A 22,155-nucleotide genomic window follows, 5' to 3' on the forward strand; every position below is an offset into this window, starting at 1 on the left:
CAGAGGCGAGGCTCTTGGCACAGGGCATCAGTGTGGACACGAGGTCAGTGGGGGGCCTAGCCCTGACCCCAATGTGGCAGAATGTGCACTGCAGGTCAGGTCTCGTGCTCCCTCCTCACTGCTGGAGGCTCCAGCTCGGGGAAGTGCCCACCCATGGGATCACAGCCACCTGGGCCTATCCCTCCATGGGCTGAAGCTCAGCTCCCCAATGGAGCAGAGCCCTGCAAAAGCAGTTCAGAGGGGATTCTGCCTCCCATGAAGACCTTTGGCCGCTTGTGTCCCCAGGCTACTGCTCAGGTCACAGACTTCCTGCACTGTGCACCCCCGCAGGGTGCCCACCCTCAGCCTCCAGAAAGAAAGTAAAGAACAATTACTACTGAACACACAGGCCCCAGCCTGAGTAGGCTGACCACTGCGGGGAGCAGACATAATGGAGACATAATCGCTGAGAGCAGAGTTAGCAGCGCAAAGTGGAACCCCTGAGGGCACAGAGCTGAGCTGAGCCACCAGAAGCCCAGGGCCACTGGCTGTGTGGGGTGAGGGAGGGAGCAACAGAGACGCCAAGGCAGAGAGGAGGGAAGAGATAAGCAGAGGGACAGAGACTTCACTCATGGCAGGCACCCTGCGCCTGGCATACACTCAGCAGCTCCATAATTGTTGACTGACATAAATACAGCACACAGCCACACCCATGGGGCACAGTGCCATGGCCTGTTTACTGGCCCCACCCTTCCACCCGGCTCCCCAGGTTCATAACTGCCTTCGTGGTTACAGGCAGGAAACCAAGGCAGGCAGCCTGAGTAATATCACACAGACTCCACTTGGACACCTGCAGATGCTCCAGCGACGTTTTTAAAGGATGCTGCCTGCGGCTGACCCAGGCCCTCCATGCCAGGGCACTGTGGACAAGCCCTGGCAACCCAGGGTGCTGGGGTGGCATGTGGACTGCACCCTAAGCCAGGGAAGATGTGGCACTGCTGGGCTGAGCTGACCCCAGTCAGAACCCTTGTTGAGTTCTCTCCTGTCCTGTCCAATGACAGAGGTACTAGCCATGAATGCCCTGCCGTGAGGACGGGTGGGAATGTTTTCAGAATGAAGGGATGGTGCCATGGAGCCCAGTAAATCTAGTCACAGCATGGCCAGCACTTCAGGCTCACGAGTAGCTGAGGGGTACCCTCCGCCAGAGTCCCCCACATAGGCAGTTCTTTATCCACCGCTGTTCCCACTGTTTCACAGCTGTTGTATTGTTGGGTGACTTGAGCATGGTGACGCAGCCACACCTGGAGGGGATGGAAGCCAGGGTGATAGGCACTATGTGTGGAGTGACCCTCCAGCCTGCCCCACCCACCTCAGGGTTTAGCACATGCTGCTCCCCATTAGTAATGCTGTTCCCTACACTGGGCCTGCTAGGTCAGTAGATAGGTACTGCCTTTCCAGAATGGCAGTTTTCCCTGTGCAGAAGCGGTGGCCCAGTGATCTCTGACTTGGTCACCCCGCCATTCTGAGAGTGCAGCCCTGGGAGTCATGTAATGTTTGGGCTTGTTTTGTGGTGGCATGGCCAAAGGTTGCTGGGTCATGAATTAATTTCCACATTGGGTTTCTGGGAACTTCCAAGGGGCAGGGCAGGATGTGCAGGCCCTCCCAGAGTTCTGGCCCTAAGATCTCAGCAACCCAGGAGGGAGATGACTGCAATGGAGGCCCAGAGGCGGTAGGCAGATAGTTCACTCACCTAGTGCAGGCCTTGCACTCCTCTGTGGGATAGGCACCCAGGTGCAGCCTCCGCAGGTGGTCTATCTTAGGCTGGCCAGGTGCCCTGGGGACAAGAGGAGAGGTTGTGAGGGGGTAGGGTTGTGGGCATCTGTCCCACTACAGCTGGACAGCACAAGACCAAGGCTGGCGTCTGAACTGTGGGTCAGCATAGGAGGCAAATGACCCTGAAAGTGACTTCTCTAGTGGGCAACGCACTGGGACTATCCAGATGGTGGCCATGCAGAGTGAAAAGGTTATGATATGGGAGGGGGGGCCCCTTTATTATGACAAAAAAGGTGAGCCAGGTGCCAGTGGCTCATGCCTATAATACTAGCTACTTAGGAGGCAGAGATCAGGAGGATTGTGGTTCGAAGCCAGCTCAGGCAAATAGTTCACGAGACCCTATCTCAAAAAAAAAAAAAAAAAAAAAAACCAAAACCAATCACAAAACAAAAAGGAAAAAAAAGTCACAAAAAAGGACTGGTAGAGTGGCTCAAGGTGTAGGCTCTGAGTTCAAACCCCAGTACTGCCAAAAAAACAAAAACAAAAACAAAAGCGGTGAGGCTAGGACCTGGTGAAACCTATAATCCCAGCTACTTGGGTGGTGATCAGGAGGGCTGCAGCTTGAGGTCAGACCTGGCAAAAAGTGAGCGAGACCCCCATCTCAACCAATACCTGGGCATGGTGGCTGTGGGCCTGTGGTTCCAGCAACTCAGGACATGAGGCAGAGGCAAGAGGATTGAGGCCCAAGACCCTGCTGGGCAAAAAGCAAAACCCTATTTGAAAAATAAGTAAAAGAAAAAGCTGGAGGTATGGCTCAAGTGGCAGAGTTCCTGCCTAGCAAATGTGAGATGTGAGGCCCAAGTTCAAACTTCAGTACTGCAAAAAAAAAAGAAGGAAGGCTGAGATGCAACTCAGCAGCTCAGTGGTGAGTGCTTGCTCATTACTATGTGGTATGAGGTTTGGGTTTTATCCCTAGTACTGCAAAACAAATAAACAAACAAACAAAAAGAAGTAAAGCAACAATAATTGTACGTACAAACCAAAGCTCAGGGAAGTATGAGTTTTCCTTCCTTTCTTTTGTCTTAATTCCATGGCTCGCATAACTGTTATCTTTGAAATACGACTTGCCCACAGACACACCCGGCCCTGGAAGGTCCTCAAAGCCCTGGCACTTGAAGCCTGGAAACAGACATTTCCTGCCTGCCAGTTTATGGGTGTGTGTCCTGGGGGAGGACCTCAAGCAGGGCTGAGGACAGTCTTCCCCAAGGCAGATGTGAGGGAAGGAGTGGACAGGGAGATACTCCCAGAGGGAACCCCTGGCACAGGCCAGACGGAGGTAGCACATACCTGGCCAGACCATCCAGCTGCAGGGTGGTGGTGCTGCCAGGCAGTGGGGGTGCCCGGCCGAAGAATAGGCGCAGTGGCTGTTTGGGTTGCAGGCGGCTGACCAGGCCGTCGCTGGCAGGCAGCCAGTCCAGGCTGGGAACGAGCAGCTGGCTGGGCAGCAGGCAGCACTCATCCACCAGAGCCTCATCAGGCTCACTGGCTGGGCCCTCATCCCGGCCTACAGAGCGGGAACACGCAAGAACGCCATGCTCAACAGCCTGCCCAGAATACCACCCACCTGGGGCTTTCTAGGACATCATTTACCCCAGCTGTACTCTGCCCTGCTTAGGACCCTGGGAAGGTCCTTCTCCTCTGGCCTCAGCCACCATCTTTGTGAAACAGGGACCTGCTGGCCACTCTGTTAAGAAATACTTGGTGAATACCAGGTGCCCTGACTGGACAGAGGGATGCAAGAAACAAAACCTGGCTGCCCAGACACATATAACCTGGTGGTGAATGGGTGTCTGCAACACTGACATTCAAGGATCACCCTAATGTGCCTGCACCTGTGCCTGGTGTTTGGGAAATGGTGGGAAGGAGACAGCTGTTTCTACCTGCAGTGCTTATACTCTGGTGGGGAGGCTCAGCCAGGGCTTGTGTTCTGGTGGGGAGATGGGAACAGAGGGTGAGGTGTCTCACAGCAGATCCACAGTTTGGTGAGCAGGCGGAAGAGCAGGGACATGCTGTCCTGGGTGTCTGAGGTGGCTGTGTACACCGGCAGGCAGCTGGGCTTCAGTAGGCCCCAGATACGGATGACAACCATCAGCTCCCGCAGCATGCCCAGTGAGGTGCCATCCCGCAGGAAGCTGTGACCCGGCCGCAATGGGGAGCCCTGAGAGGCAAAGGTACTTGGTGTGAGGACCAGCCATGTGTGGCCCCCAGGTCTGCTGTGGGGCAGATGGTTGTGAGGCAGGTTCCTGGGACTCAGGACTACCCCTCGTCTGAGAATCCTGGGCCCTGTCTGGGGACACTATGGGGAGTTCCTGGCATGGAGTGGGTAGAGGCCAAGGACACTGCTCAGCACTTGGATGAAGCCCGGGCGCCCAACCAGAGAATGACCCAGCTCAGACCCACAGTGCCCGGGACCTGGCTGAGGTAGATCCCAAGGAACAGGGTTGGCTGGAAATCCCTGTGACTAGTGTGCCTGAGGAGGGGGAGCAAGGCTCCTAACCTGCGGCCCTGCAGCCTAGAGTCCCACAGGGGCTGAGAGGCCTCTAGCCATGCTGATGGAGAGGGACACTGAAGCCAGTCAGGGATGTGTGCCCAGGCTGGGTGGGGTGGGGGCTAAGGGGGACAGAGTCCCCTGTCCCTCAGTGGGAAGCTGGATGGAGAGGAACAAGGCCCGGGCTGTGACTTCCAACCTGGAACACCCACAGTAGTTAGGGCTAAGGTTAGGGGTAGGAAAGTGAGGAAGAGGGGCTGTAGGAGAGGACAGATGAGGGAGAAAAGGGACTAAAGGAGAAGAAGATGGAGAAGTAGGGGTAGGATCAGGAGATGGGTCTCAGAGGGGATGGGACCAGATGTGGAAGCTTGTAGAAGGACTCCAGGCCAGGGAGGTGGGGTCTTGAGGGTCAAGACACCAGGTAAGACATTGAGGGGTAGGGCCAGAGCAGGGCTTTGAGGGGCAGACAGGAGTCATTGCCTTGAGGGGTGGGACACAAGGTAGGGCCTTCAGGAGCAGGGATAGGGAGAGGGCAGAAGAGGCCAGGGGCTGGCCTACGTACCTGGTTAGGCAGGCTGGCAAGTAGGTAGAGCACAAAATCGCCCACCCACTGTAGGAGCTGTTGCAGCGCTTGGAGCGTGTTCATGTCCAGGACAAACTCCTCTGTCTTGAGGTTGATCATGACCTTGTCAATGTCTGCAAGGAGACAAGTGCACTGTGGTCATAGGGCCTGGGACTTCATGCACAACACTGGGCATAGTGGCTGACCCCACCTGTGTCCTTCAACCTGCATGGATTGAGCTCCCCCTTACTGGGCCCTGTGGGGAGAGGACCTCTCCAATGGCCAGGGACAAACAAGCCAAGGACAGGATTGCTGCTCGGGGCTCTACATAGAGGACCAGTGCCTACCACCTGCCAGCCTGGGGCCCTCCTTATAGTTTCTATTGACTTTCAGACCTCTGCATAGCTGAGTCCCTCTGCAGGGACATCATGTTGTAGACTCATCCTCTATGGGGAACACGTGAACTCATGGAGCTCACCCAGTTTGAGGGTGAGCTCCATGAGTGAGGAATGCCTCCAATTCATTCAGCTGTAAGCACTCCTACCCCCGCCACCCAGCACCTATCAGACACCAACAGATACTTCTCAGGTAGAACTTAGAGTGATCCTACAAAAATAATCAGGAGCCAGGTGCTGGTGGCTCATGCCTGTAATCCTAGCTACTCAGGAGGCAGAGACCAGGAGGATCTTGGTTTGAAACCAGCCAGGGATAATAGTTTGGGAGAACCTATACTGAAAATACCCAACAGAAAACAAGACTGGTGGAGTGGCTCAAGAGGTAGAGCACCTGCCTAGCCAAGTGTGAGGCCCTGAATACAAACTCCAGTACTGACAAATAAATAAATAAATAAAAAGTAATAAATGTTTTAAAAGCCCAGATGCAGAGGTTGGGCATGGTGGTCTATATGTGGAAGAAGAGGCCTGGAGACAGTGGCCCATATCCTTTTTCAAGGTGGTTCTAACTTCCTCTCAAGGCCACTAGCCCATATATAAACAGTGATTTGGCACAAAGATGAGAAACCTGAATTTATTTTTCCTTTTCGCAGTGTAGGGGATGGAACCCAGGGCCTTGTACATGCCAGCAAATGTTCTACCACTGAGCTACACTCCTAGCTGGAGAAATGTGAATCTTTCGTGTTTGGTGCTGGGAATGGAACCCAGGGCCATTTATATGGTAGACATAAAGTTCTACCACATGTGCCCAGCATGACAAATCCAAATTTTTAAAAGGAAAAGGTGATGGGTGGGAAATGGTGGTGCATACCTATAACCCTGGCTATATAGCAGATGTAGGTAGGAGGATCGTGGTTTGAGGCCAGCCCAGGCAAATAGCATGAGACCTATCTGAACAATAACTAAAGTAAAAATAGATATGAGTGAAGCTCAAGTGGTATAGTGCTTGTCTGGCAAATGTGAAGCCCTGAGTTAAAAAAAAAAAAAAAAGTGTTGCCAAAAACAAAAGAAAAAGAAAAAAAAAAAAGAAGAATTTTCCTGGGCAGGGTTTGATGCAAATTTTCCACCATAAACCTGGACCCCTTCACAGATGAAACGAAAGGAGCTGGGACTCACTGGGTGTCACCCACCTACATCTGTGATCTTGGCACAGATCTCGGCCAGCCGGTCGCCAGGACTCTTGTCAGGAGTGTTGAGGAAGTGGGGACGCAGCAGGGACTTGAGTGTGGAGCTGATGGCCATAAGGAAGAGCTTCGTGTGGTAGTCGCACACGCGGGTCACCGTGCAGGGTGATAGCTTACACAGAGAGGCCTTCATGGCCAGGATGCGGGTGGAGAGGACCTGGGGGATGGCGGTGTGAGTAGGTGGCCAGACAGGCCAGGGACACCTTGCCCAGGGCTGGGAAGAGGACTTCACTAGAGTGAGGAGACAGATGGATTCATTCAAATGGGACTCTTGCTGGGTAAGCTAGTGTCAGCTGCTTAACTTCACTGGGGCTCTTTCCTTATGGCCAGAGAACCTGCCTCTGCAGCAGTGCCCTAGGAGTCACAAGTAAGCAATCACAGCTGTGAGTCTCCTCCTTTGGCTGCAAATCCTCCACTCTTCCTGTCTGCTGAGGCCTCCAAGAGTATGCCCAGCCATGTGGCACGTGTTTTGGGTGGGGTATATTCTGTGGGAACAACTGGAAAAGACACCCCTGGGCTGGAAGCACTGCTGGGATGGGTAACTCAGAGGGCCAAGTCTTCTCTGCAGGGTTTAACTATCACACGGGAAACACTCAGGATTAAGAATTAAGGGACCGGGCTTGGAGACTCATGCCCGTAACCCCAGCTATGTAAAAGGCAGAAACTGGAAGGACTGTGGTTTGAGGCTAGTCTGGGCCAAAAGTTAGCAAGATCCCATCTCAACAAACAAGCCAGGTGTGGTGGTACACGACTGCCATCCCAGCTATGAAGGAGGCATAGGTAGGAGGATCATTATTCAAGCGGGCCCAGGCAAAACATTCAAACCCCAGTCCCGAAGTGGGGGAAAAAAAAGTGCTTGCCTAGCATGTCCAAGGCCCTCGGTTTGATCCTCATGTCCTGACTCCAAATAAAACTAAGAAGGAAAAGGAGAAAAAGCAAGCCAGGTGCTGGTGATTACACACCTGTGATCATAGCTACTCAGGAGGCAGAGATCAGAAGGATCACGGTTCAAAGCCAGTCCACACATAGTTTGTGAGACCCTATTTCATAAATACCCATCACAAAAAGGGGCTGATGGAGTGGCTCAAGGTGTAGGCCCTAAGTTCAGACCCCAGTACCAGAAACAAACAAAAAATGGGGAAAAAGCACTTCAAGATGCCAGGTCCCAGGACACCTCTCACAACAGCCTCTTCTATAGCAGGTTTGAAACCTGCCTCCCAACCCTTGGCCTCATCTGCCCAGGCCGTCCCCCGGCTGGGTAAGCCCCACCTGCTGCAGGGCGGGCTTCTGTCGCATGTACTCCTCATGCAGTTTCTCCACCAGGCTCTGCACCATGCCAGGCTGCACATGCAGCAGGATGTCCCACCAGTCGTAGCCAGTCACCATGCAGTATTCGAGCAAGAAGAGCAGGTGCTGCAGTGCCAGCTTGGCCTCCAGCGGGTGCCCCAGGGAGGGAGAGATCCGCAGCATGCTGAGCTGCAAGGGAGGCAGAGCAGTGAGAAGAGGCTTGGTGGAGCTACACTGGGCCTCCAGGCCCCACAGTTGTGTGGCTCTGGTAGCCATGTCCCCTCTAAGCCTGGCACGGCTGGGGCTGGGTGTACATGAAGAGCTCAGCAGTATGGCCCACGGAAAGCAGGGCACATGGCTGCTGGAACCATGCACACAGATCACTATTCAAAACCAGCTTGAAGGCACATGTGGCATGGTGGCACAAATCCATCTGAAGCTGCAGGGCCTCTGCAAAGACCTGCATTGTCCTCTGCAGAAGGACCCACCACAGACAGGAAACATGCTAGATTGAGATGCTATGCCAGGCCAACATGCTGAGGACTGTGTAGCCATGGGAAGGGGCTGTTTTCTGCAGCACTGGAATGCAGGAGCACATGTATGCATGTGTGCTGCTCTCCCTTTCTGCAGTTAAAGGACTAATTTCTCTGGGATCCAGGCAAAGCATTCCCAGGCCTCTCTTCTGTGGTATGCCAGACTCATATGTGATGCCACAAGTGATGCTGAGAATTCCCATGATGTGGTATGTCCACCCTCGGCTCCCAGCCCTTGATGCTCCATGCCAGGCCAGGGTCTTTTCCCACCATGCTGTGGGCCAGAAGTTAGAATCACCAATAGAGCAGGGAAGTGCTCGTACCACCTGCCTTCCACTGGCCCCAGCTCCTCTCAGGAATCACAACAGTCCAGCTCTGTCATGGAGAATGGCACTTACCTTCCCGTGGTTGTCAATGCCCACGAGGGCCAGAGAAGTCCAGGACAGCTGCATGGCCTTAAAGTGGATGGCAGGGCCTGTGGTCCGAGGGCGCTTGATAGCGGGCTCATCTGCAGAGCGTGGGGCTGAGGAACTATAGAAGACTGCCATGGTCTGCAGCGACAGCCGGTGCGCAATGTGCACACTGCCATCATGGAACGCCAGGGCCAACCCTGGGGAATACCATGGGGGTTAGGGTATGAGAAGGACTGGACATCCCCGTCTGCACTATGGAAGAGCAGCCACTGGGACAGGTGTGAGATGTCCCAGCACCTGCTCTCCCTACTCCCTTACTAACAAGACCAGGAGAATCAAGGGGCCTTGGACTACACCCCAGGGTCCCTTGCAAGCAGTAAGTCTGGACTGACATGAGCTGATGGGCACCTACAGGGGACGGAGGAAAGGCATTCCTGGTGGAGGGGACTTGGGAGCCTCTATACTTCCCAGGAGTCAGACACAAGGGTCTCATGGCAGGAGGGGGATCAAAGAGATCAAGAGAGGCTGAGTAGCTTAAGGGCCAGGGACTCCTGGAGCCCCAAAACGAGTCATCTATGGGTGATGGTAGGGTCAGGGGCGACTACTAGCTGCCACCAACACTTCCAGTTGTCCCAAAAAACCAAGTAATTGGCTAACAGCCATGCTTTTCACTTAAGGCGAATAGGCTCATGACAGAACAGAATAACAAGGGTACTTGGAAATGAGGTTGAACAATGAAATAAAGGGTTTTCAAGGCAGACACCATACCTACCTTTCCCTCTGTGGGCTCCAAATAAAGGCCCTAGCCTTGGGTGAACACTGAGAAATGTTTTCTAGCAAATGGGAGCACTGGGGAAGAGATGGTCTGAACTGTGTAAGACACATCCCTGCCTTACAGCTGAGCACATGGGCTTAGTATTGGTAGCCTCTCTGGAAAAAGATTTTGCCCCACATTTCTGACCTCCTCCTTGTTGATCTATAACAGCTTTTTATATATTAAGGAGTGTGATTTTTTTGTCAGCAGCCTCACAGGCCCCTGGGTTCCTCAGATCCTGAAAGTGGGGTTGCCTCCTTACAGGCACCGACTTCCTTTGGTCCTTAGAGCCCACCTCTTGGCTCATACCACAGAGGGCCACACTGGCAGTTCCTGAGACAACGTACCGAGGCCAGGGTAGAACTGGGTGTCACTGGCCACCTTGAGATCGGTGTTGGTGAGTGAGATAGGCAGCTTGGGCAGCGCCACAGCTGACACACGGTCCAGATCGTTGGTGGCTGACAGTATCCGCCATTTGAGGATCATGGGCTGTTTGTCACCAACTAGCACATTGTCATGTAGGAAACACAGGGGAAATGGGAAGAGGGTCAGACTGAAAGGTGTTCATCTGGCTGGGCCCAGTGCCCCATCTTCCCTTCCTTGACCCAGGAAGAGGACCGTGGCCTGGCTAATCACAGCACTCTAGCTCCACAGCCAATGGGATCAGGTGAGCCCAGGACCCAGGAAAGCCAATGACATTCAGTCTGGAATTTTTTGCAAACCAGGAGGGTGAGAGCTGGTGGTGGACACTAACCTATTCCCTCCATGGAGCCAATGCTTAACAACAGCAGGCTACCCCCATACCTTAAAGCCATGAAACTGGAATCCCTGCTTGCCCTTGGCCAGCTTCAGTCAGATTTTTTTTTTTTTTTTTTGCCATCTAGAAGTCCTGGGTGGAAACCCCACCTACCAAAGAGTCTATACAGGTCTGTGACCTGGCTGTGGATGCCCCCACCCTCATTGTGATATGGTCCACAAGAGGAAGGAACATGCACTTGCCCAAAGAGGTCAAAGGTCGCCAAAGTGATGTAGCTGGGACACAAAAAAAACAGGGGTCTGGCAGAGACAGGGTTACACCTTGAGGGGCCATCTAGACTCTATACACAGGGCTTGTGTGCAGCTCAGTGGTGAATGCATGCCTGGCACATGGAGACCCTGGGTTTACCCCGGCATCAGAAAAAAACAAACAAAAAACTTGACAGCCAGAGTGGCTGTGATGGCCAGACAGAGCAGATGGGTTGCCTGCCCTATGGACATTAGTTTCTCATGGAAAACAAAAATAGACAATAGTAGCGAGTGGTGGTGCTGACAAGGCCATACAAAGCCAGTGTCCAGACATTTACCACAGCAATTTGTAGGTCAATGAGCGTTAGGCTTTGAGGGTAGGGCCTACCTGCTGTGTTAGGAGAGCTGGGTTTGAACCCCATGCACCTGTCCCAGGCCAGTCCAGAAGCAGGGAGTCAGTAGCTCCACTGCACAGGCTCTGTGCAGCTGCTGGGGAATGAAGGACAGATGAAACCCCAGTGCAGCCATGGGATGGCATCAGTGAGTATACATGTGCTGGTGACTCACAGTCGGCAGGAGGGCAGCTGTGACCCATTTCACACTGAATCACTTCACTGGCCTCAATGGGCAGTTTATGTAACCACCCTGCAGGCCGCGGAGCCATAAGGGGCCTCTTGACATGGCTTCATTAGTGGCTTCCGATTCAGCTCCTGAATGCCTGGCCACTCCAGGTTCCATTAGCGCTAATCGGCAGAAGGCGTGCCAGCTTCCATCTGCCACAGAACATCTCTGCTGGCAGTGAAGTGGTGGGTGGGAGCAGTCCCCAGCCTCAGTGAGCCTGGCTTGCAAGCCAGTGGCTCTAAGGGTTAGGGTTGGGGCTGGGGAGGGAGTTGTTGGCCTGGGAGTCCTCAGAAGGCTACGGGTAAGGTGCTGCTGGAGAGATGGGGGAGGGGTGGAGGAGTCTTTGGGAAAGTCAGTGAATCCCTCTGAGCCTTGGGTTCCTCTCAAAACAGGGTATCTAGAAGAGTCCATGGCTTTTAGGAACAAGTGCCTCCCTGTGGCTATGTGCCTGTGCACACTGCCAACCTACTCTGTCACTAGCTCACCACTTGCTCAGCCTGCTTCTGCCCACTGGTCTCCTACCCCAGGACCTTTGCACTAGCTACTCCACTGACCAGAGGCCTACTCCTTGCCTGATGGGTGACTGGGGTGAGAAACACAGCCTCTCTGAGCCTCTGTTTCTCCCTCTCCCAGTAGGCCAGGATGGTAAGAGTCTCCTTGGAGTACAAAGAACAAATAAATACACATAAGTTAAAAAAAACAGGTGCCCAGGGCTGGGGGTGGCTAGTGGAGAGTGCCTGCCTAGCATGCACAAGGCTCTGGGTTCTCTCCAGCACCAAAAACCCCTTAGCACCCCCCCAGAGGGTGGGCAGAGCTCCTGCAGCTGAAGGAAGACTCACCCACAGGAGAGATCTGGTGGAAAATGTTGTTCACTGGGAGTCCCTCCTTCCGCAAGGACCAGCACTCCACAATGCTGCTTGTCTGGCTGGATGCACACAGGAGTACCTGAGGGGCAGCTTGGTGAGGATGAAGACTCACACCCCAGCTCCAAGCTCTCACACCGGCCTATCTCAGTACAGCCGCAAGACCCCACTTCACAGGCCCACCCACCACAGATTCCAGTCAGGTCCATGCAGTGCACTCATGGCACCCTCCAGTGACGGGCTGCACAGGATGGCTGACATCAGCCTGGACAACCCTTGCCTAGTGAGAAAGCTGGGGTGAGGCTGGGGTGGGAAACATACACGACTCCTGAATGCACGTGAAACCCAGGTGACCTGGAGGGTGGTGAACAGCCGCAAACACAGCCTGTTCTGATCCTGGTCCCTGTGGATGTGTCACCTCCCAGGGCAGAAGGGACTCAGTGAATGGAATCAAGCTAAGGACCCTGAACTAGGAATTATTCTGGATCATCTGGGCCCAGAGTCAGCACAGGGTCCTCATGAGAGGCAGACAAAAGGGTCAGAGGCAGACAGATTGGGAGACGCTGTGCTACTACTCTGAGGAAGGACGAAGGGGCCTTGAGCTGAGGGATGCTGGGCCTCTAGAAGCCTGGACAGGGGGAACACAGATCCTCCCTGGAGCTGTGGGGAGGGAGCTACACTGGCCCACCTGAACTGTAGTCCAGGGGGAACTGTGTGAAGCTTTAGATACCAGAAGAAGAGATACAAGGCTTGCACTGGTTTCAGCAGCTCACCTGCTCTGACATGTCACGGGCCAGGAACTTGAGGTGGGTGATGGCGGGGAACTTGTCCTTGCGGTTGAGGTCGGTGGTGCAGCGCATGAAGAGTGAAGGCAGGATCTCTGTGTCAATCCTGCACTTCTCACTGACCACACTCACGCACACCTTGTAGAACTGCACAGGTGACATGCTGCTGCCATCTGCGGTGGCCACCACGATGTTACCGCCACCCGTGAATGCAATGTCAGCCAGGGCTACACGCCCACGCAGCCGGCACAGGCTCTCAGTTGATGTCAGCACCTGCCCACTGGGCTTGAGGAGGGACACGGTGACCAGGCCACTGACTGTAACCGCAATCCAGCCCTCCATTGGCTTGCCACCAAACAGTGTGAGTGATGGCGAGAACTTGACTCGGGAGAACTTCTCCCCGAAGCTGGAGGCACCTGACTGCAGAAAGAAGGGAGTGAGAGGCCAGCTCAGCCTTTTGGGGTCTGTTTCTATAACCCAGAGCTGCATCCATTGCCCAGAGGAACAATGGGGACAGAAATAGTGAGAGCGTGGACCTGAGCTCAGACACCTCATCACTGGAACACTGTGATGTGGGCTTCTCTGACCAGCAGTCTCCTCTTCTGTAAGTGCAAGGATAGACATTTCTGCCTCACAGGACCATGGTAAGGATTAAACAGCAGAAGCTCACAGCTTTTTCTGTAAAAACCAGAAACTTGGTAGTTTCAGTTTTCCTTCATGGTGTGGAGGCAGCTGGGAAGTACATAGTAGGTACACAAACAGGTATGGCTGAGGGCCACTAAATGTCATTTCCAAGGACAAGTGAGGGCTGTCTGGCCCCAGAGTTGCACTTAGCAGAAACCTGGAGTGTTGCAGGAGCACCAGCTATGCCCCTGGTCACTGTCTGTGTTTTCAAATTGGGTTTATTTATTTTTTTGGTGGGTCTGGAGTTTGAACTCAGGGCTTTGTGCTTCAAAGCAGGCCCACTACCGTTCAAGCCACACTTCTAGTCCTCAAACTGGGTTTATTAAGGTGTAATTTATACACCAAATCCACCTTTTTTGGTTTTGTGTTTGAGATAGGGTCTTGCCATGTATCCCAGGCTGGCCTAACTCACCATCCTCCTGACTCTGCCTCTTGAGTGCAGGGATCACAAATAGGCACCACAACGCCTGACTCCAAAATTCATCTTTTTTAAGGATCATGGTTCCATAAATCTTAAACATGCTGTCATAGAAACCGAGACAATGAAGACAGATCATTATTGCCTTTGGGGGCCCTAGTGATCTAATAGGTCGATCTACTCTGGGCTCAGTCTCTGCTAGCCATGGACCTCACATCTGACCCTAGTCTTGCTTTTTTCTGCAATGTCACATGAAGGTATGATACATGACCCTCTTTTTTTCTATTTTGTGGTGCTGGGGATGAACCCAAGGCAAGTGCTCTACTACCTGAGCCATACCCCAGCCCAACCTGTGCCCTCTGTGTCTGACTTCTCCCTGGTCCCAATGCTATGGGCTTCCCTGTACTGTTTAGGGAACATGGAGCCATGTGGGAACAGAACGGGTGCATACGTCTCCCTAACTGCTGGGACAACGTGGAGTGTACCAGGCCTGCCACAGAACTCCGTGACCAGACTTCATGGAGGGCAGGGCCTGTGGCTGAGCTGATTCACAGCCCAGATGACCCTAGCAGTGGAGGTGGGGACACTCAGGCATCTGGATGGCCCTACTGCAATTTTGGGAAAAACTAGAACTGATTAAATGACCACACAAAAAAGATGGTGGCAGCATTGTTGGAACACCAGCAGCATGGAATTCTCCAGAAGCCAGCAGAGGAATGGGCTGAAGGGGAAGGGCCTGGACACCTGTGGCTGCTGAGGACGCTTAGGGGTAGGCAGGTTCTCAGAGGGCTCTCAGCGGCCCCAGCTCTGCTCAGGGACAATGTTATGGCACATGTCTCTCTGGCCTCCTTGTTTATTATAATTGGGTACTATACAAGAATTCCAAGAGGACAGCTAGCCACGTGGCACACTTACACAGGCGTGCTAGCAAACATCCCTACTTGTCCACTTGTGTGACTCCCTGACTTCTGACCCCAGGCACTGCCTATGTGGCTGCTGGAATGGGGCTCTTTCCTGGCAGGCAGGAGATCTGGGCCCAGTGGCCCTGGAGGCTGCTTGAGTGTGTGTGAGTCAGGATGGCCTGAGGCTGGAAGGCTGGCCCTGCCAGGCCCGACCACAGCATTGGCAGCTGGGTCAGCTGAAGACTTGGCCTAGATGGTGGGGCCATGTTCCTGAGCACGCCAGAGTAGCCACTCCAGGTGGATCAGGGGGCCTGACTGGACTAGATAGAGGCTTAAGGACAGACTTGAAGGGAAGCACTGGGGCAGCTGGAGCATCTGGCCTCCCCCATGTTACCAAGGAGCCTAGGAACAAAATCCAGCTCAAGCCTGGCGCCAGTGGCTCACACCTATAATCCTAGCTACTATGAAGGCAAAGATCAGGAAGATCATGGTTCAAAGTCAGCCTGGGCAAATAGTTCTTGAGACCCTATCTTGAAAATACTCAACATAAAACAGGGCTGGTGGAATGGCTCAAGTGGTAAGAGTGCCTGCCCAGCAAGCATGAGGCTCTGAGGTCAAACCCAGTACCACAAAAAAAAAAAAAAAAAAAACATACCAAAGGTCAGGTGGCAAAGGAAGTGGTAAGAGTGGCTACCAAGGGGACAAAGCCAGGCAGGCATCTGAGGTCCACACTACACACTTCTGTCTGGTTTAAAGGTTCTGTGTGCAACTGAGTTAAATGAGAACATTTGCCTTTTATAACTTAAAAACTAAGCACGTTTGAACAGTAAAAGGAGAGAGGCTCTGGAACACATTACAACATGGAGGAACCTTGAAGGCACAGTGCTCAATGAGAAAATCAGACACAAAAGGCCCCACAGCATGTAATAAGAAACATCCAGAACAAGTGAATATAGAGACAGGAAGTGGACTCGTGGGTGCCAGGAGCTGGTGAGGGGATGGTGTGACTGCTTATGGGGATGGGGTTTCCTTTTGGAGTGATGGAGCATTCTGGAACTAAATAGATATCTGTGAGTGTGCTAAAAACCACTGGACAGTATACTTTAGGTAAGTTTTATGATACGTGAATGAATCTCAATAAAACCATTATCAAAGCAAGACAAGGCTGGGGAGAGCTCAGTGGTGAGGACTTGACCAACATGCACAAGGTTCATCCCCAGCACCACACACACGAATAAAAAAGAAGGCTGCAGGGGGGAATGTCCTTTAAAGGTCCACTGTGGCCACATGCTCACAAAGCTGCCCCAGAAACACAGGCTGGGGGGAGTGAGAAGCAGAGAAAATTCCCACCACATAGCAGGGTGCACAGGGAGGCAGATGAGCCCAGGGCTTGGGGCAGTCTCAGAGTCTGATTCAGCCATGCCTTCTCTCATCCTCCCCACATAACCCATCACTGAGGAAACTGACATCAGATGCCTGACGTCTTGGGGTCTGAGCTCAGGCATCACCTGACCCTGGTAGCCCCCACTCCTAAATGGCTGAGTCATGGAATACAGAGAGGAATTCTGAGATATTATTGAGTCGAAGTGTGGGCTGGGTTCTTAGGACAGAAGCTGCCAGTTTAAAAGCTGCTTGTTAAAGATAGCTGCTGTTTTTAACACAGGAGGTTCCCTGAGGACAGCAGCCAAATAGCAGTTAAACTGATGATTCCTTGAGGATGGTGACCATCAGTTAAATGGGTGCCTCACTGAGGTCAAAGACCACCAGTTAAATGTATGGCTCATGAGGACTGCATTCATCAGTTAACAGGTAACCCACTGAAAACACAGGTGCTGACTGGCAGCTGGGTTACAGGTGTGAGCTTGGGCCTAGGGCTCAAAAAAACCAGAGGATGCTGATGGTGGAGAGGAAGAGAGAGACTGCCAGATGGGTGTGCAGATGACAAAATTCCATCCACTTTGCCTGTTTACTCAGGTGGGACACTCACCTTTTCCACATGCAGTGCCAGCTTCACACCATTGTGTAGCCAGGACAGGGCCACAATGGGGTCCCCCTCTACCAAGCTGCCCACTGAGCTCTCCCAGCTGTTGGCCAGATGGTCTGCCATGCTCCAGCACTTGATCTGCCCATCAGCATCAGCTGACAGGAGCCGGGAGCCTGTGGGACCAAGCAGGGTCATAAGCTCTCTAGCAATGGCCAGGGGCAGCTGCCCACAGAATGTCAAAAATCTGAGAGGGGCTGGCCCAGGGGAGAGGTCATAGGTTGAGCAGTTGTGGGTCAGAAGGCACACCAGAAAATGACCCTGAACACACAGAATAGTTATGACGTGAGGCACAGGTCAAGGCTCTCATCCCAGATCTGGACTTGGAACTAACAGGAAAGGTAATGCATGCTGCTTTGAGATTGAGAGTCAAAGACGAGCACCACCACTTCCCAAGCCAGTGGGACCCAGCCCCTCACCTGACTGATCCCACTCGAGGCAGGTGATGGCCTCGCTGTGCTCCGAGTTGATGGAGTGCACATCCCAGGGGTGCTCTGTGTCCAGGATGTGGATCATTCGAGTCAGGTCTGATGGGGACAGGCATGGTCAGCAAGGCCTGGCACACGGCCTCCAGACAGTGACACAGTCTGCAGAGCCCAATGACCCTGATAAGGTCATGGGGCTGCTGTCAACCATGTGAAGTGTGCTGCCAGTGTGACTGTGACCGCATACAGTTTAAAGAAAGACACAGAAGTTGGACTAGAAGTGACCCCGACAAGCTCACAGTGGGCGTCAGTCTGCTCTAGGTCACGGTGGCCCTTCTCTGACTTTCTAATTCTGTACTTCTCTAATTCTCTCTAACAAGCACACATTACCAGGACAATGAAGAGCCTGCATGGCCACCACATGCCTCAGAGGCTTTCAGGAAAGCTAAATCACCACACACTCACTCTGAAAATCTGGGGCATGCACATCCACACGCCTTTACTAACCTCACTCAAGCCCCGTCCACCTGCGTGGGTCTGATCCCTGAATCACCTGAAACCAGGGAGGGAGGGACTGGCCCTTGCACCCTGGAGGTGGGGCAGGGCAGGCAGCTTTAGGGCTCCCAGTCAGGTCTGACAGTCCCAGATTGGGTGGCATGCCCAGCACCAACGGGGGTTAGGGGACACACCCTGGTCATCGTTGCGGAGATCTGTAGTAAAGGCAATGAGGTTGCGGCAGGACCAGGCACAGGCCAGGGGCACCGATGGGCAGTAGGTGATCTTTGGCCATTTCTCCCATTCACATACATAGGCCAGGTCCATCATGCCCACCGCGCTGAGGACGGTCCCTGGTTCCTGTGGGATGGAAGTGTGGCTCATCATCAATGTCAACTGAGTCTGCAGCAGGCCAAGCACTGTTGGGGATGTTTCCACATGTGGAGGTGGGAAGTCTACAGTTCTGAGTATTTTTTTTTTGTTTTTTTGATGGTACTGGGGATTGAACTATAGGCCTTTGAACCACAACCCCTGTCCTTTTGCTTTTAGTTTGTATTTCAGACAGGGTCTTGCATGTCACCCTACTTGGCTTGTTTTGTAGACAGAGACGAACTTTGCCTGGTCCAGCCTCAAACTGAAATCCTCCTGATTCCGCCTCCCAAGTAGTTGGGGATTATAGATATGCATCACTAGACCCAGGTTTCGGCTGCAGTTTTTTTTTTGTGGTACTGGGGCTTGAACTCAGGGCCTACACCTTGAGCCACTCCACCAGCCCTTTTTGGTAATGGGCTTTTTTTGAGATAGGGTCTCACAGACTATTTGCCTGGACTGGCTTCAAACCACTATCCTCCTGGTCTCTGCCTCCTGAGTGGCTAGGATTACAGGTGTGAGCCACCAGAATCTGGCCTGGGCTTCAGTTTTAATGAGAGTCAGGATGGATGGAGAGGCTCAGACGGTGAAGAGTGCCTGCCTAGCAGGTGTGAGGCCCTGAGTTCAAACTCTAGTGCCACCAAAAAAAAAAAAAAAAAAAAAAATGGAGAGCCAGTATGGCTTCATGGGGAGGCTGATGAAGCCTGCAGACATCTGGAGGAAGAGTGTTGAGGCTGAGGGGACAGCCAGTGCAAAGGCCCAGGGGCTGAAGCAGAGTGAGGGCGGAAAGTGAGGAAAGGGAGCCAGGAGCACTGTGACTTATTTAGGTTTCAACAGTCCCCTCTGACTAGGCTGGCTAGGGACAGCCAGGGGCATGTGGAAGTGACTGCTGGACCAGGTGAGCAAGGATGAGGGGCTCCTGGTCTATTCTGAAGAAAGAGATGTAGATATACAACACGAGGGTGGTGCCTCCGGTGGTCAAGATTGTGGTGAGGCTCCAGAGACAGATGTGGCGTGGGCCTTTCACCATTACAAAGCCCAAAGAGGACGGAATCACCTTCAGCCCCATTTCTCAAATCATTACCCCCTGGCTCCTGTTTTTTCAAGTCCTGCTCCGGGCCACCAAGCTGCACCCACAAGTCCCTTTAAGGGTCTTTCAGTCAGTCCAGCCCCCACACCTTTTGCTTTCCGGACCCCGCAGCAAGTTACGAGCGCTGGCCCTGCCCTAAACTGTCAGGCTGCACCCCAGAGACCCCATACAACCTCTAGGCCAGGGCCCCAAGCCCTGTAGTCCTGGCCCCAACTTCCTTAGTTCTATAGGTTCCGCCCAAGACAGACCACGATCCTCAGGCCCCGCCCCTGACTTACCCTACTCCCGCCAGCCTCAGGCTTCACTCCGCATTCCGGACCTAGGCCCCGCCCCTAGCTCGCGGGGCCGCGTTCCCAGCAACCTTTGCTTCCAAGCCCTCCCTCTGACCCCACAGGTCCCGCCCCTAGGCCCACCCGGTCTCTAGATCTTCCACGTTCCGAGACGCTCCCCGAGGCCGTGGACGCCGTCCGGAGGCCTGTCGACCCCGCCGGGATTGTCGCAGCTCCGCACTCACCTGGCCGGCCCGTGAACTCAGTCGAGCAGGCGGCCGCGGCCCACACTCGCCGTAACGCCCCGGATCCGGCGCCGCCATCTTCTCGGGACGAACGAGTTTCCTGGGCGCGCTGGCCGTTTCGCAGAGACTTCTGGGACCGCAGCGGCTCCGGCTCCGCCCCGCCTCCGAGCTTATTTGCATAGACAAATTTCCATCAACCATCACTGTAGCTATAATCAATAAAAAGAAAGTTTGTGAGCTCTGGTTAATAACTATATTGGTTACATGACATATGGCACTAATGTTTAAAAAGGTGTTACTAAACGTTTAAGAAAAGTCACCCTTAGTGAAAAGAAATTTGTTCCTAGGACTATAAGTACCCAATGGCTCAAGCTTCCACCTGTGCTCGCTTCGGCAGCACATATACTAAAATTGGAACGATACAGAGAAGATTAGCATGGCCCCTGCGCAAGGATGACACGCAAATTCGTGAAGCGTTCCATATTTTCGTTTCCTAATGTTCAAGGGAAGGAAATTGGCTCAGAAAAACAACCACACGAACTTTCTCTACTCAACATCAGTTTTTAAACTTTTTTTTTTTCCTTCTGTATACTGGGGCTTGAACTCAGGGCCTTCACCTTGAGCCACCTAGAGTCTTGCTAAATTCGCTAAGTATTTGCCTGGGCTGGTTTTGAACCGCTGTCCTACTGATCTCTGCCTTCTGTGTAGCGAATCCAGAATTTAGCTTCTAACACAAGGTCCCAGTGGAAGGAGAAATGACTGATTATAAGGTGGGTGGCTGGGAGCATCTTATACTTCCGGAGCACAAGGGACCATGGACGTGCCCAAAAATAAACCAGTTTCTTGGGCTAGGACTAGGACTCAAGTGATAAGAGCGCCTAGTAAGCGTGAAGCCCTGAGTTCAAATCCAGTACCAGTAAATAAAAATAAATATAAACCTGTCTCTGGTTTCTTCAAAGCCTAGAGGGGCCAGAGCTGGGCCAATTTGAGCCAGAAAATTGGATTATAAACCGAAGTAGAAAGCAAATTATTCTGGAGTCATGAGTGGTTAAATGAGTTGTACAGATGGGAGGAGATACTTTCCAGTCAAACATCGAGAGATGTTTGGAAACACACCCTACTGCTACCTGGGGAGAACAGCAGCAAAGGAGCAGAGAAGCAGGGCAAGCAGCGTGATGGTGGCATTGATAGCAGTTGGCCTAAACGGGATGAGACTTCTGGTCTTGCAACCCCAAATCCAATCCTTAGCAGAACACCAGGCAGACCACAACAGAGGTCATTCAGCAGCATCAGAAACTGGGGGCATCTGAGCAGAGTGGACATGCACAGGAGTGGACATGGCATGAGGGATGTTGGGCAGGTGTTAATGGAGGGAATTGAAAAAAAGTGTGGGCTTCACCTACTAAGGAAGCATCCATGCTGTTGACTACTTATTCAACAGTTGTAGCAGTTTGTGCTAACATGAGATTTTTTTTCTTTTTTTTTGGTGGCCCTAAGGTTTGAACTCAGACTTTATGCTTGGCTGTGCCACTTGAGCCACATCTCCAGTCCTTTTTGCTGTGGTTATTTTGAAGGTAGGGTCTCACTTTTTGCCCAACCAGGCCTGGACCATGATTCTGTTTTAAGCTTCCTGCAGTAACTAGAATGATAGGCGTGAAGTACCACGCCCAGCTATGAGTTTGAGATAAGGTCCCCCAAACTTTTGTGTCCTCAAACCTCCCAATCTCAGTCTCCCAAGTAGCTAGGATTACAGATATGGGTCATCAGCACCCAGCTTGATTTTCTAATAGTCTCCTGAGTGGGTTTCCTATCAATACCTCTAGAGTAGCTGGGATTACAGGCACCCACAACCAGTGGGTCATTTATTCCCACCTCCTGAACTCACATAGGGAAACTGAGGCACAGAAGTTAAATGATGTTATGGGCTGAATTGGGTCCCCCCAAAAGAGATACACTGAAGCCCTATCCCCATTTCTCAGTGTGACCTTTTCAGTTTCTACAGAGGTGATCAAGTTAAAAGGTGGCAGTTAGGGTGGCTAGCTACAATCCAATAGGACTCATGTCCTTTTTAAAAGGGAATATTTGACACTGAGACATATACACAGAAGAGACAACATGAAGATACACTGGGAGATGGTTGTGTGATGATAGAGTCAAGAGACTAGGGTGACATGGTCCAGGAACAACTGGAGCTCCCAACGCTGGCAGAGGCAGGAAAGGCCTTCACGGAGCGTGGGAGGGAGCATGGCCTTCATGCCTGGGCTCCAGATGAGAGGATGAGTTCCTATGGCTTTGGGCCATCCTGTGCATGGCTCTTTGTTACCCCAAGATGGTCACAAAGCATAAAAGTGAGTCACACATTTGAACCTGGGCCAGCAGGACAACATGCCAGAGTGGC

At 52.7% G+C, this 22,155-nt stretch overlaps 1 protein-coding gene and 1 non-coding gene across 5 annotated transcripts; one reads left to right on the forward strand and one right to left on the reverse strand.

The window, feature by feature from the left end:
- Nucleotides 1-697: 697 nt before the first annotated feature.
- Nucleotides 698-22,127, reverse strand: Med16 (mediator complex subunit 16). Of its 4 annotated transcripts, none has more exons than XM_020175108.2 (15): nucleotides 19,758-22,127; nucleotides 17,979-18,144; nucleotides 17,284-17,391; nucleotides 16,811-16,980; nucleotides 12,808-13,239; nucleotides 12,011-12,116; nucleotides 9,893-10,048; nucleotides 8,717-8,928; nucleotides 7,768-7,974; nucleotides 6,445-6,655; nucleotides 4,863-4,996; nucleotides 3,778-3,970; nucleotides 3,100-3,316; nucleotides 1,730-1,813; nucleotides 698-1,280 (listed from the first exon to the last, which is right to left on the reverse strand). In XM_020175108.2, the coding sequence occupies exons 1-15, from the start codon at nucleotides 19,956-19,958 to the stop codon at nucleotides 1,154-1,156; spliced, it is 2,724 nt and encodes a 907-aa protein (XP_020030697.1). In that variant the 5' UTR covers nucleotides 19,959-22,127; the 3' UTR covers nucleotides 698-1,153. The 4 variants fall into 4 exon arrangements, with proteins under 4 accessions (XP_020030697.1, XP_073910581.1, XP_073910580.1 ...); XM_074054480.1 differs by lacking the exon at nucleotides 19,758-22,127 and adding an exon at nucleotides 19,522-19,603; XM_074054479.1 differs by lacking the exons at nucleotides 698-1,280; nucleotides 1,730-1,813 and adding an exon at nucleotides 2,286-2,503.
- On the forward strand, nucleotides 20,139-20,245 carry LOC141416989 (U6 spliceosomal RNA). The gene has a single exon (XR_012441624.1). It is a non-coding gene; the product is annotated as a U6 spliceosomal RNA (small nuclear RNA).
- Nucleotides 22,128-22,155: the final 28 nt, after the last annotated feature.

The sequence above is a fragment of the Castor canadensis genome, chromosome 14, assembly GCF_047511655.1.
Source record: "Castor canadensis chromosome 14, mCasCan1.hap1v2, whole genome shotgun sequence".
Taxonomy (NCBI): Eukaryota; Metazoa; Chordata; class Mammalia; order Rodentia; family Castoridae; genus Castor; species Castor canadensis.